Source organism: Schistocerca serialis, chromosome 2 (assembly GCF_023864345.2).
Source record: "Schistocerca serialis cubense isolate TAMUIC-IGC-003099 chromosome 2, iqSchSeri2.2, whole genome shotgun sequence".
In the NCBI taxonomy this organism is placed as follows: Eukaryota; Metazoa; Arthropoda; class Insecta; order Orthoptera; family Acrididae; genus Schistocerca; species Schistocerca serialis.
In genome coordinates, this window is record NC_064639.1 from 790,368,373 (window position 1) to 790,383,929 (window position 15,557).

A 15,557-nucleotide genomic window follows, 5' to 3' on the forward strand; every position below is an offset into this window, starting at 1 on the left:
TGCCCTAGAGCAGAATTAATTTTCACCCTTGCTGTTCGTGTTTCATCGTTGATATCAGTGCATGAATAAGAGCACAGTGCATAGTGCACACTGATTGATATGACTACTTTATTTATAATAACGATTGTGTATATAACTGCTAAAATTTATTATTTCTATTTTTTCGTTTATTACCATACTGGTCGTAAAACTTGTCAGTACAGAGGCATTATGTCTTACTAAGGGATGTATTCCCTACTTGATTTTTATTTTCCTGCGCGTTGTATTATTTAATGCATTCGTAAGTCTAATACTGTACTCCACGAGGGACTGTTGCGGTTCAACAGTTAATGCGTTTTCTGTCTTCTCGGCAACGTGTAATAATGGCGTATTTAATATCCAAGTAGAAAACTGGTCTAATAAGTAGAAACATCTGAGTCGTTTATGTTCATATCCTCAAAACAAAGGCTTGCTGTATTTCCCCAGTCCACGGCGCTGAGTTATTCAGTCCTCTGCTACAAGTGTATACAGTTTCAGAAACGTACTCCACCAATCTTTGTAAATATTTGGCGTCACTAAAATCATCTGATTGAAAACATGATCTCATCTTCTTCAATCTGCTGTTGACGTCTTCCTTGACATAAGACATAACTAATTTTCAAACTCACAGACATTCCGCAGTCTTCGCAAAGTATCTTCCCAAATAACGATACTTAGGTATTTTTTGTGTTCATCTACATCTATCTACATCTACATCCATACTCCGCAAGCCACCTGACGGTGTGTGGCGGAGAGTACCTTGAGAACCTCTATCGGTTCTCCCTTCTATTCCAGTCTCGTATTGTTTCATCTTGACAATGCATCACTGATTCATTATTAATCCCTTAGACACTAATCTAAACTCTGTATCAAATAGGCAGTCGGTCGCAATTTAAAAAACTCTTTTTACTCTGAGTCTGTAGAGCAATGACATCTGTAAACTTGAGTTTCACTTGTAATTTTCTAATGAAAGGTCCGAATGCTCTGGTAACCACAATTAATACATTCGAGTTCATACACTCCCACTTATCTTCCTAAGTCTTGTGAATTTCTTAAGCTCAAGTCATTACAGTTAGCTCCCTTCTTCCAAATGTAGCGTCTCCTTTGTCATATTTCTCCATTGCATAGTCTTTATATTTAGCCCGTCATATTTCTGGTCTTACATCTATCCCATCTGCACATCTTAAGCTAGGATTAGCTTCTTCGAAATTCTATTTAATGTTCTTGTACAAAGTGTCAATTACACTACACCTTGGCAGATTACATATGTTTCATCCATATTGATTTTCACTTCACTATTGCTGTTGATGTCATTCCTTGCCGTCCTTCAGTGTTGGCTTCACATTCAACAGTAGTATTATTTAATATATTTCTTAAATTAATAAGCTGGAGAAATTTAGAGCCAACCGTCACTTGGTCAGTACTGCGTTTGTTATACTGATCAATTTTTTTTTTATTTTGTTGCATATTCTTTTACACTCGTCGTTAGGAAGCTAAGGTGAGTCGTAATTTGGTGAGCTTTATTTCGTTATAAATGATAATTCACAATATTAATTATCTTGTGCAACTGATATTTTCCCTGCTGTCGGTTACACATGCCAGCATTTGCGGTGAGCCGTATTGTTGCCGTGCTGCCACTGTTCAAACGTGAGCTGATTGTTTTTGATCGACTTCTTTACGCAATGAGTCAGTTGGTCCTACAGGATAACAAAGTTTTTGTTGTATCTCAGGCGTTTTGTATCATAATACTCGTGACAAATCGCGTAAAGGGTAAGATCACTTCTCCTTCTCCTCCTCCTCCTTCTTCTTCTTCTCCCTGCGAGTTTTCTACGTCATGGGGCATCTCTCGCATCCAAGTTTCCATCTCCTTCTACTACTCTAGCACTCAATACTACAAAATCCAAGAATAAGATCATTTACCAATGCAATGAGTTTTTTATGCACACAGTCCCAGTAAGAAAAATTTCAGTTTGGTAATTCTTTGTAATCGATGCATCTCATGCTATGTGCATAATTGTGATAACTTTCTGTATCAGCCAGTTTCAACATACACTAATTAGAATGTTGTAGCTTGAAACTTGAACCTAGGCTGGTGGTCTCTTTTCATTTTCCTGTGCGGTGAAGGGGTTTAAAGGGACAGCTTCCATACATCTGAAATAATCTGATAACTGTGAGGAAACTTGAACAGTGTTGACAGGTCTTAACAAACTGGCTACCTCCAGAAACAAGCTAGGCATTGTGAAAACACTGTTGACAGGTCTTAAAAAAACTGGCTACCTCTATAAACAAGCTACACGTTGCGAATCGTACTCACACCATTCTAGATTTTAATCTTAAGCATAATTCCTGTATTTAGGTGTCACAGAAGAATCATTAATAAGATACGTGGTGGTAAAATGAGTGTTCCACATAGTAACAGGTTTTGTGGTTGTAACGAATTTTATTCGTTTTGCTTTTTACGGACTGGAAGACTCATTCACACACAATAAATAGGACAATTTATGTACATAAAAAGGCACAGTAGAAATGTTTCTGGACAGGGAAAAGGGATGGGAACTTGGTGGGAATTTTCTAGATACTTGTCTGTTCCAAGTCGTTGTTGTTTTTAACCCAGGATGGCCTTTCCATAGGCGAGGGGAGCAGCGACCTTAGCGACGGCGGGGGCGGCATAGGCGACGGGGGCGGCCACCTTGGCGACGACGGGGGCGGGGTGGGCGCCGGCCTCCTTGTGCACGACGGCGTTGAAGCCGTTGACGGGGTCGGCGGTGTAGTCGACGGTGCGGATGGAACCGTCAGGCTCGACCAGGCTGTAGCTGCCCTGGACGACGTCACCGTTGCGGCTCTCCTGCTGGGTCTTGGAGTCACCGGTGAGGGCGTCCTGCACATTGTAGGCGTAGCTGTACTGGGGGTTGGGGTCGTACTCAGCGGCCACTGCGGCGGGGGCGGCGACGGCGACGGGGGCGGCCCTCACGGCGGGGGCGACGGCCAGGGGGGCGGCGCGCAGGGCAGGGGCGGCGTAGGCCACGGGGGCAGCACGGAGAGCGGGGGCAGCATACGCCACGGGGGCGGCGTAGGCGCGGGCAGCCAGAGGAGCGCCGGGGGCGTAGACGGCAGGGGCGCCCAGGTAGCCGGCACGGGCCACGGCCACGAAGGCGGCGAGGACGATCAGCTACAACATATGGAAGCTCTGTCAGACGCGTGTGCAAGCTTTTAGTCAAACTTTTAATTCATGTTAAATCACTCCATAGATTGAAATCATTATTTCTGTTCAATTCTGTCGTGTTGTTATGTTTGGTTTACAGTTAGTAGTTACAGCTTATGAAATGTTTACACGTTAAGATGTATATTCCACAGGGAGTTTACTTCGCTAACGACCTATCCTCAATATGAGAAAAATGTAGCCTGCCATAAAATGACCGTGAGTGCATGTTCTAACCTCGAAATGTCTCTACGGGCCCTCTTAAGAGATTGAACCATTTACATAAATTTCATTGTCCCGTTCACGAGTAGAGACCCACCGCAAGCTACTGAACTGCTTGGAGATTGTAGGTTTACTTTTAACTCTGTCGTACAGTTTCCTGTACTTAGCGATACCCTCTGGTCTACACTGAGAAAAAGGTTTTCGATAAAAATAAACATTTACAGTGGAAGTCGTGAGTTTGATACAAAACAGTTTATATACTGTTGAGGTAAGACATTTGTAACACGCGAAGGTCTAGGGTGGCGGTGTGAAATTTAAAAATAGTAAAAAAGCGACCACTATTAGTATCGAAACTAAAGCGTTCTGGTTTAATGGTCTGTCTGGTGACAATTCTGATGGGGTTTCATCCATTGATATGGGGGCGGCAGCTGAATGGAGTTATATGTGAAGATAACTCTGGAACGTTGGAACAATTTCAACCAAATTTGGTACCTCTACTACGTTGGGGAAATTTGTGAGGACCCAGAACAGCCACGTCATTCGCTGGGTTGTGGTGGGTGACAGGGGAGGGAAAGAGGTGTAAGTATAACTATGGGGCACCTGGAAAATTTAAACCAATGTACATATGTCTTTTTTTCTAGAGAAAGATACTTTCGGGTTGAATTATTGCTACCATCTCTATTATTGAGGTAGAGGTGGGACTGTTCTGAAATTTAATTTAAATATGAATCGTTCGAAGAAAGGCAATATAGCTCTCTAAATGGTTCAAATGGCTCTGAACACTATGGGACTCAACATCTGAGGTCATCAGTCCCCTAGAACATAGAACTACTTAAATCTAACTAACCTAAGGACATCACACACATCCATGCCCGAGGCAGGATTCGAACCTGCGACCGTAGAAGTCGCGTGGTTCCGAACTGAAGCGACTAGAACCGCTCGGCCACCGCGGCCGGCAATATAGCTCTCTGGAAATGAGTAAATTTAGAGAACCTATATTCGAAGTTTGTCCATCCATCAAGCTGACACAATCGAATGTTGCTTGTAGAGCTAATGAGAGTAAGATAAGGGAGATTAGCGAAAGCACAGAGGCATATGGCTTGTCATTTTTCCCTCGCCCAATACGTGGATGGAATAGGAGAGAAAATCGTTAGTATTGGTACGATGTACCCTTCGCCGTGCACTTTAAAGTGTACTGCAGAGTATAAATATAGGAGCGCATGTAGATAGTCTGACCACGAGAACTGACAACAGCCGGCAAAGGGGTGTGCTGGCTTCACGCTCCTCCATACCGTATCCAATTACGCTATTGGCTGAGGATGACACAGCGGTCGTTCGGTAGCGATGAGTTCGCCAGGACCTGTGAACGGAGTTCACGCTACGTTTCGGTATGTGTAAATATTGGTCACTGGTACACGGAACTACCAGTTTGGTGCTTCTTGTCAGGTAGGCTTTCATTTATTACAGACTGCATCTGCACAGCACAGCTTCAGCATTAAATATGCTTTTGATATTTCCTCTTGCTTGCATTAATGCAAATATGACTCACAGGTCAGGCAGTGCTTTGTTCCGCTAACGCATTTAACGCAAATGTTCAACGTTAACTGCAAGTTTGACAGCCTAATATTAAAAAAAATTACTATAAACATATGATGTGGCATTTCACAATCGATCCTTACAAAATGAGTCATGAATTCCTCCCCTCCTCACGCCGCTCCCCCCCCCCCCCCCCCCGCCCTTTCTCACCTCACACAACTAAGCAGTTTCCTTGCATATGAGTATTCAGAGTGACATAGGCGGCAGACACAACATTAAAAGGCAGAGACCTACCAGTCATTATCGTACAAGCACTTTTTACAATTTTCGTAGATATATGGGCTTACTGAAACCAGTTTATGGAACAGGGCAAGAAAGGTATATCATGGTTTAACAACCAATCTGTAATGTCGTTAGAGACGGAGGACAAGGTCGGTTCTAGGGAAGGTGCGGAAGGAAGCCATCTGTGTCTTTTGAAGCGGACCATTCGGGTTTTTGCTTTAAAGGACTTAAAGAAACTACGTCACATCTAAATCGAACTAGCCATACGGAATTGGCCTCCATCCCTCACCCCCCCCCCCCCCCCTCCAAAAGCAAAACTTTCATATGCACAGCTCTTACCCTGTTATGTAGGGCAATGAAGTAAATTGCAGGGTATCATGTAATATTATTCATCGGATTTTCTGCGACTCTTTTTGTAGGAAATGTGTCTTATCTACAACATTTTTGTCATTAAAATTCATTTCAGATTTTCCCAGCACACTACCAACGAATTTGTAGAAATCGTACTTCTTATAGAAGATATCTGTTAAGTTCACACTCGTCAAATAAAAGTGTTATGAGCCACTGTCTTGAAGGATGTTAGCGTGACGGTTGCACGTAATAAAGTATTGCGTCAGCTGCCGTTGGCTACTCAGTTAATACTCAAGATATACGAGTATAATAGGAACCGAGCACTGAAGGCACACTGACTTTCTCGTACGTTTTTGCTATATATTTCAGCCTCAGATCACACAGCATTTGTGTGAGCTGAAAGTCGACTACGTAATAAAGTATTGGAAGCAGTGTGCTTTGCGCCCGTTTAGTAGAACTGTAATCAATCAAATCTCACTTCTGACATATTGACGTTATTCCTCACAAACTTATCCAATAGCACTGATGAGTCTACGTCCGAAGCGCTGAATTAATGACACTTCAGTCGCAGTCGGCAGGCACCCACCTTGCAGGCCATGTCGATGAGTTTGTTGCCGGTGTGAGTGCAGAACTGCCGGTACCCTGGCCGGCCAGCAGTTATATACCCACGGCCAGCGTGGTAGGGCGCTGCGTTTTCGCAACGTGCGTCGCTGGAGGCGTCGAGGACGGCCACCGGCCACAAGCCTGAATTCCTCTCCAGCAGACCTTGGACACACCTACCCTAATTACGATTTCTGCAGCTACTACGAAACTCTCTGACCGATCTGAAGTTGCTCCACATTCGAGTGAAAAACTAAACTTTTACAATAAAACTGCTTGACTTTGAGTCCGAATAGATATGTGAATGAATCGCACACAGCACAACAAAAAATGACTCATTCGCGAATAGCCAACTACAATAATATGGTTACCGCGTTCTAGTTTCACTGTCTTTCTCAAAAAAAAAAAAAAAAAAAAAAAAAAGAAATGCTCGGACAGTTCCTTCAACATGGAATAGATTAATTCCTTAGATCGTCCTTTCCCTAAAGAAACAAGCTGTACGTCGCTAATGATTCAAACGGAAATGAAAAAGAAAAATGATTTTTAAAAAGTCTGTACAAAATAATCCATGTCTGGAAGACCCATTATCTATTGTTGCTTGCGACTCATCCATCTCAAAGCAATGCGTCACTAAGGTGTCAAACACTAAAACTGACTTGTAATTCATACAACTAAAACGTTACTGTATTTCTGCGTGGAAGTACGTACTCCAATAGTTTAGCTAAATTAGGAACATCAGAAGACTAATTTAGCCCCAGAAGACTAATTTAGCCCAATATTACATGGGGACAGATGTTACACAATTAATACAACTGCAACAACTTCGTTCGAGGTTTTACACGTTCATAAATATTCCGTATGTCACAGTACAGTGTATAACACAGGGTATTTTATACCAATACTAGGTATTCCCTGTCTTAGCTCATTCCAAGATGATCCAACAAAATAGCGACTGTAGGCCTCCATATGCGTTACAGAGATCTTACTTCTTCCTATGGCTCCTAGGCTACATGTACGATGGAGACATTAGAACTGTTGCACTGGTATCCTCAAACATATAGGAGAGAGTCTTGTACCTTGGAACACATTTCACACTTCCGTCTCTAGCCAGCTCTGTAATAGGAGTTTAATATACTTCGCCGGCCACTGTGGCCGAGCTGCTACTACAGTCTCAGGTTCGAATCATGCTTCGGGCATGGATGCGTGTGATGTCCTAGGGGACTGATGACCTCATATGTTAAGTCCCATAGTGCGTAGAACCATTTGAACCATTTTTAATATACTTCCTTACTCCATTTTCAAACGATAGTATTCACTGTACGGGTGATGGACTCTTCTTCTGGAATTATAAAATATGTTCTTGAAATCTAAGTTATTTTTTCAAATGTGAAAACCTGTTCCAAGGTACAATACGGTCATGTACCTAGAGACAAATATTCTATTAAAAAATTAAAAGTGTTGCAATTGAGAAAATCTTGACAATTCTGGATTTATAGTCTATGTGTTTCATTTCCACCTCTGGCCTTTTTGCAAACAGTTATTCGGCTTCGCATCGACTGTTAAATTTGTTCGATGTCCTCTTGAGGGATTGTGCCAAATTCTGTCCAACTGGAGTGGCTAGTTTTTGAAGATCCCCGACGGGTTGGAGGGTTCTCATCATAATGGTCCAAATGTTCTCAATTGGAGAGAGATCCGAAGACATTGATGGCCACGGTGGGATTTGGCAAACACGAAACAACACAGTAGAAACTTTAAGCGTGTGCTGGCGAGCATTATGGCAGGATGGCTTACCAAGAAGGGTTACTAAACGGGACGTGGAATATCGTCGACGTATTGCTGTGCTGTAAGGGTGCCTCAGATGATAACCAAAGGGGTCCTGTTATGAAAAGAAATGGCACCCCAGACCATCCCTGCTGGGTATCGTGCCGTGTGGCGGGCGACAGTTAGACTGGAGTCTCAAGACACATCTTCGGTCTGGAAGCTCATTGGCTGTAGTACTGTTTTCTTCAGTGATGAGTCTCGCTTCGAACTGAGCCACGATGACCGGGGAAGACGTGTCTGGGACGTCACGGGCAGCAGGGGGATACCAACCTGACTGTCGCGCGCCATACTGCCCGACAACCAGAAGTAACGGTCTGGAGCGCCATCTCTTTTCATACGAGGACCCCTTTGATTGTCATACGCGGCACCCCTACAGCACGGAGGTATGTCGACTGTATCTCACACCCCATTTTGTTGCTCTTCGTGGCAAGCCATCCTGGGTTTACATTTCAGCAAGCTAATGCCCGCCCGAAACCGGCGAGGGTTTTATTGCTTGTCTTAATACTTACCAAGCCCTACCTTGTCCTGCAAGGTCGCCGGGTCCCTTTCGTAACTGAGAACGTTTCGAGCATTACGAGCAGAGCCCTCCAACCAGCTCGGGATTTTGACGATCTAACGGGCCAATTGGACAGGATTTGGCACGATATCCCCCAGGGAGAACATCGAACAATTGTATCAATCAATTCCAAGCCGAAGAACTGCTTGCATAAGGGCCAGAGATGGACCAACACGTTACTCTATTGACTTGTTCAATTTGTGAAGCTTTTTCACTTAGATAAATCTTGCAATTTTCTGAAATTGTAATCATTTGCTTGTCTGTACATGCAGATCACATCTACTAATTTCAGTCCCATTCGGATATTTCCTTTTTGATGCGTCGTTTCTTTCTCATACAGTGTGTTTACAAACACAAGACAAAACAATACCTCATGTGTCACAAGAACAAAAACAGTAGAAAATGCAGCTTATGGCGATTTCCAGTGCGCATTTATGTTATTTTAAAAGCAGTCTCTAGACTGAAACGCCGACTAGGGAACACCATGTGTTCCTATGTACACTGTCCTCCAGGTACAACGCTCTCCCCTCCTATGAATTCATCTAGCACGGTTTAGTGAGGACCTTGTCGTCTTCTCACAACGTTTCCCATTTGTTTTCCCTAACTCTGTAAGACTCTCGAGCCGGCTCTACCGATGTGTGTACGACATTAGCTGCAAGTCTCCGAATTACTTCGACGTCTGCGTGTTGTCAGGCCTACTTGATATGGACTCCAAAGCGGGAGCAATAGTCTGAAATAAGTTTCACTAGTACATTGTATGTGGGTTTTTCAACAGGTGCGCTGCACTTTCCAAGAATTCTATCAATGGAAATGGATCTTCCACACTTTGCACTTTTTTAGAAATAAAGTTTTCTTCAAATAATCGATTGCGGTGAGACAGTTAATAAGTTTGCAAAAGAAAAAGGAAGAGAAACATTCACGTATATACTTAAATATTTGTTATATGAATACAATTTTACCATTTTTGTTCAAATTTCTGATTTTACTTTTGTTATACTAGCCCGTTACTATAGCTTTCATGAAGTAATAATGAGACTGCTGAGTGATTAGGGCTTACGTAAAAGCAAAATGCATTTAGGAACGTTATACTGCTTCTTTCACTAATATGCTTTCACCATCTTAAAGTTTTTGTTGTCTTGTTTTTGTCCATCCGCGACTGCTCTTATGGATGACTATAATTCCCCAGTAGAAATATCTCTGTCCCATATGGTACGTTCACGGAAACGTTACGTGAAAAACTTACACAAAATAATCGGGAACATTTACATTTTAGTGAAGGGTACTTCGTACACCAATGTCGCTTCCCCCGTTCCCATCGCTAAAGGTGCGCTTGAAGAAGGTCTGTTGAGATCCTCCATGTAAGGTCGAATCTCTAACTTGACTTTATGAACTTTTTGTAAGATTTGTGTAGGTGGAAGCACTATATAGTTTGACCCTTCTAGGAGTATTCGGTCTTGGAATTTTAACAGTAAAACACATCGTTGTGTACTACGGCTCTTGTGGCAACTGCTACTGGAATTGGATGCTTTCGCGCTCACTAAACCAACTCTCTTCACCTGTAGATCATCTGTGTTGCCTCTGTCAGTTGCACCTGTTAAGTTCCAGATCGAGGAACAACACTCCAGTATCTCTCAAACAACGGTTTTGTAAGCTACCTCCTTCGTTGGTAAGCTACAATACCTGAGAATTCCGTCAATGAATTTCTGTTTGGCATTTTCCTTTCCTTCTGTTAGTGTAATTTGGTTGATTCACTTTAATCATTTCGTACGCATACATCCGGATATTTATCAAATGCGAATTATTCCGGTGATTGTTCGTCAAATCTTTGACTTGACAATAAAAGGTCTTACAGCCTACTTTTGCACAATATTTTGCAATTGTTAATTTTGAGCATCAACTAGCAATCGCTGAACCATTCGTCGATCCTCCACAAGTTTCCTTGCATTTCGCTACAATTGCATTGTCGTGTACCTATATAAATCATCAACCGCGAACAGCCTCAGCCGGCCGGAGTGGCCGTGCGGTTCTGGAGCCGAGCGACCGCTACGGTCGCAGGTTCGAATCCTGTCTCGGGCATGGATGTGTGTGATGTCCTTAGGTTAGTTAGGTTTAATTAGTTCTAAGTTCTAGGCGACTGATGACCTCAGAAGTTAAGTCGCATAGTGCTCAGAGCCATTTGAACCATTTGAACAACCTCATGAAGTTTTTGACGTTACCCACTAGGTCATGTACGTATTTTGAACAGTGACGGTTCTACAACACGCCTTTGGGGCACGCAGGAAACTGCTTTTACATCTGAATATTTCTCTTCCGTTAAGAATGATATGCTGTGTTCTATTGGCTAGGAACTCTTCAATGTAACCGCAAAGCTGGTACTATGTTCCGTACGCTCGTATTTTGTGAATTAGTCGACAATACGGAACGGCTTTCGGAAGTCAAAGAATCCGTCATCAATCAGGGTGCAGGTATCTATTGCCTCCTGGATTTCGTGGATAAACAGAGCGAGTTGGTTTTCACGTGGAATCCGTGTTGAACAGAGGAGATCTTCAGTCACCAGAAAGGTCAGAAAATGTGTTGAAAAATTCTCCAACAGTTATAGACCTGAGGTCGTCTGCATTTGTTAGACGCCCATTCTTGAGATCGGGGATGGAATACGAATTTTTCCAATTATATGGAACAAATTTGAAAATTTGTGGTAAGGCCTATGCGACCAAACTGCTTAGATCATCGGTCCCTAGGCTTAGCACTATTTAATCTAACTTAAACTAACTTACGCTAAGGACACACATCCATGCCCGAGGGAGAACACGAACCTCCGACGGGAGGAGCCGCGCGAACCGTCACAAGACGCCTCGGACCGCAAGGCTACCACACGCGGCTATTTGGAACACTTAGATTCTCTGGAAACTAACGACAAACTGTTTCCATAAAAGCAGAGAGATCCCTCGCGTACTCTAAGCAGAATTATATAACTATCCCATCAGATCCAGTCGCCTTTCCTCTGTTAAGCGATTTTAGTCGGTATTCTACGAACCTCCTCCTCCCCCCCACCCCCTGTCACTTACAACGATATATCCATTCGGTGTTCATGCGACGATTGAAAAGAGGAACTATGGTACAATGTTCATCAGTGAATCGATTTTGGAAAAAATCGGCCTTCTGTTTTGCCGTCTTCCGTTCCTATGTCATTGTGGTCCCTGAGATATTGGGTAGACAGTTTTGATCCGTTAACTGACTTGACGTGAGCGTAAAACTTATTACAATTTTTAGTCGGATGAGTACACAGTTTTATTTTCGAATTTACTGAACGCTTCGCGTATGGCTCTCCTTGCACTCACCTCGGTTTCGTTCAGTTTTGTCCGTTAATTTAGCTACGTTTAACTCCACCGTGAAGTCTCTTTTATTTCAGAGCAACTGTCGAACGGTGGGTGTTGACCCATTCCAGGTCTTTCCCATCCCTTCCAACTGTGTTCGGCACATACCTGCCTAAGATGCATTATACAAAGCTTTTCAACTTTCTCCATTTGTACCTATTGCCTCAAATCTTAAAGATGAATGTTTCATGTTGTGTGCGTAGGTAACCAGAAATTTGTTTCTTGTCACATTTGCTAAGCAGGAATATCCCTCTACTTTCTTAACATTCCCAGTGACACCTGTAGTCAGTGACGATTAGCGACATTATGATCACTGACTCTCTGCTCTGCTGCAAGTGGATCGGAAAGTTAAGGCTTGGTTACAACCAGGAGATCTAAGATGTTAACCTCATGAATCGGTTCTCTGATTAGCTACACAAGGTAATTTTCGGATGAAGTATTTAGAAATATCTCCGCTTTAATACTCGTGTAACATGATCAGAAAATATACGTGCGACTTTCATCATATGTTGCCATAATATGGAGCCCCTACAGCCTCTCAGGTATCGATTACTGTGACTGATCTACCTTAAACACTTGTCCTCACTAAAACTACACTCCTGGAAATGGAAAAAAGAACACATTGACACCGGTGTGTCAGACCCACCATACTTGCTCCGGACACTGCGAGAGGGCTGTACAAGCAATGATCACACGCACGGCACAGCGGACACACCAGGAACCGCGGTGTTGGCCGTCGAATGGCGCTAGCTGCGCAGCATTTGTGCACCGCCGCCGTCAGTGTCAGCCAGTTTGCCGTGGCATACGGAGCTCCATCGCAGTCTTTAACACTGGTAGCATGCCGCGACAGCGTGGACGCGAACCGTATGTGCAGCTGACGGACTTTGAGCGAGGGCGTATAGTGGGCATGCGGGAGGCCTGGTGGACGTACCGCCAAATTGCTCAACACGTGCGGCGTGAGGTCGCCACAGTACATCGATGTTGTCGCCAGTGGTCGGCGGAAGGTGCACGTGCCCGTCGACCTGGGACCGGACCGCAGCGACGCACGGATGCACGCCAAGACCGTAGGATCCTACACAGTGCCATAGGGGACCGCACCGCCACTTCCCAGCAAATTAGGGACACTGTTGCTCCTGGGGTATCGGCGAGGACCATTCGCAACCGTCTCCATGAAGCTGGGCTACGGTCCCGCACACCGTTAGGCCGTCTTCCGCTCACGCCCCAACATCGTGCAGCCCGCCTCCAGTGGTGTCGCGACAGGCGTGAATGGAGGGACGAATGGAGACGTGTCGTCTTCAGCGATGAGAGTCGCTTCTGCCATGGTGCCAATGATGGTCGTATGCGTGTTTGGCGCCGTGCAGGTGAGCGCCACAATCAGGACTGCATACGACCGAGGCACACAGGGCCAACACCCGGCATCATGGTGTGGGGAGCGATCTCCTACACTGGCCGTACACAACTGGTGATCGTCGAGGGGACACTGAATAGTGCACGGTACATCCAAACCGTCATCGAACCCATCGTTCTACCATTCCTAGACCGGCAAGGGAACTTGCTGTTCCAACAGGACAATGCACGTCCGCATGTATCCCGTGCCACCCAACGTGCTCTAGAAGGTGTAAGTCAACTATCGTGGCCAGCAAGATCTCCGGATCTGTCCCCCATTGAGCGTGTTTGGGACTGGATGAAGCGTCGTCTCACGCGGTCTGCACGTCCAGCACGAACGCTGGTCCAACTGAGTCGCCAGGTGGAAATGGCATGGCAAGCCGTTCCACAGGACTACATCCAGCATCTCTACGATCATCTCCATGGGAGAATAGCAGCCTGCATTGCTGCGAAAGGTGGATATACACTGTACTAGTGCCGACATTGTGCATGCTCTGTTGCCTGTGTCTATGTGCCTGTGGTTCTGTCAGTGTGATCATGTGATGTATCTGACCCCAGGAATGTGTCAATAAAGTTTCCCCTTCCTGGGACAATGAATTCACGGTGTTCTTATTTCAATTTCCAGGAGTGTATTTCGTATTCGAGAGGTATGCTAGCATTGCCAGATTTAAGCGAATTAGAGCAAAATTGCCTAAACCGCACAAAGATTTATAAAAAGTGCAGTAGAAGCCTTAATGTGTTCTATTTCGATTAAATAAATAAATAAAAACGATCATATGTGTTTTGTTTATAAAAGCATTTAAAGGAAATGCTTGCCATAATATATACTATTTTTATTTGGCCTTTTTCTAAAGCTCAGCAAATGGTGCCATTTAGGCTACCAGTATCCTAAATTCCACCACAGGATCCCGAAATCGTACTTATACCTACCATTAAGCGGGTTGTAGTTAAAAAATTTGTTTTTCACAATAAGGGTATATTCTATAGCAGTTAATTGTGTATTTTACTGAATATAGTACACAACAGAACTTTAAGAATATTCAAAATACTGCATTATTGTTATTGAAAGCAAAAAAATACATTTATCATTCTTCAGGCCCAGTGTTTAACTTATACACAAAACTGACACTGAAAGTCATTCATGTTTTAAAACAATAGCACGGATTCCTTGACCCCATTTGCTCCAGACTGTGCATTGCACAATATCCTCCACCACTCTTTCCTCATGAGACAAAACCAGTCATACACAGCAACTTCAACAAGATGGTGATGTCGATGAGCCAGTAGCATTTTCGCTGCTTTTCTGCTTCTTTTGAACTTCTAGGTTCATTAGTTGATTTCGACTCTTTCGTTGCAACCTTAATATATATTTTGTCCCTTATCTATTGTAGCATATTGTTGTTAGGCTTGAAGAACAGTTCAGTTTTTTGAGAACCTTTTTTAAATCTTTTTCCTTGTTTGGTAACCGGTTTTAGCAAAGTACTTATTTCATGGACATCACTATAAGACTGCTCGAAGGAGTAATTCGTAGTGGTTGTGGTACTATTGTATCTGCTGGGTTGGAGACGCCTACTTTAGGTTCATGACGTCCATTCTCAGCACTGCCATTGGCATTGAAAGGCATATTGCGTCTCTTCAGGTTGATCAGGATCGCTTTTCTGTGAATGAATAATGGCTGGAACAAAGTCAGCACTGGAAAATGGCCTGGACAGATGTGGCTCTGAAACCATTCATTACATTGTTAAAGGTCACTGCTCGGCTGTACGCTTCTGATAGCAGAGAACAGACCTCGGACTGAGACACAGGTGGCTCATTAGCTAGCAACCATTTACACAGCACTTCATGACAATAGGTTTGCAATGGCTTAAATATTGAAATATGAACAGCTGAAAAAAGTGTGTGGTATTTCGTGTGCCCGGAAGTAGCAGGACGGAAATGATAAGTTCGCATGGTATTGATGGCCGAGAGACCCCCGTGGGCAAGTTCGGGCGCCGAGTTGCAGATCTTTTCAGCTGACGTCACGTTGGGCGACTAGCGTGTCGATTATGAGGACAACACAGCACCCACTCTCCGCCTGGAGAAAATCCTCGACCCGCCTGGGAATCGAACCCTGGGCGCTGCGTAGCAGTAAGACGCGCTGACTACTGAACTAAGGTGCAGGAGGTTGTAAGTCTAAAACACCATGAAAAATTAATGGAGTGTGTCGAGCTGC

General features: G+C 43.9%; 1 protein-coding gene across 2 annotated transcripts in view; it reads right to left on the minus strand.

Moving 5' to 3' along the window:
- Nucleotides 1-1,492: 1,492 nt before the first annotated feature.
- LOC126458022 (cuticle protein 21-like) overlaps nucleotides 1,493-15,557 on the minus strand; it is a 98,095-nt gene continuing 84,030 nt past the window's right edge. Inside the window, exons 1-2 of one of the 2 annotated variants that reach the window (XM_050094804.1) lie at nucleotides 6,195-6,220; nucleotides 1,493-3,187 (exon numbers count right to left, since the gene is read on the minus strand). In XM_050094804.1, the coding sequence (XP_049950761.1) occupies nucleotides 2,624-3,187; nucleotides 6,195-6,206 (576 nt within the window). In that variant the 5' untranslated portion in view covers nucleotides 6,207-6,220 and the 3' untranslated portion in view covers nucleotides 1,493-2,623. Of the gene's footprint in view, nucleotides 3,188-6,194; nucleotides 6,221-15,557 lie in introns of those variants that run through there. The other variant, XM_050094805.1, reaches the window with a different exon arrangement.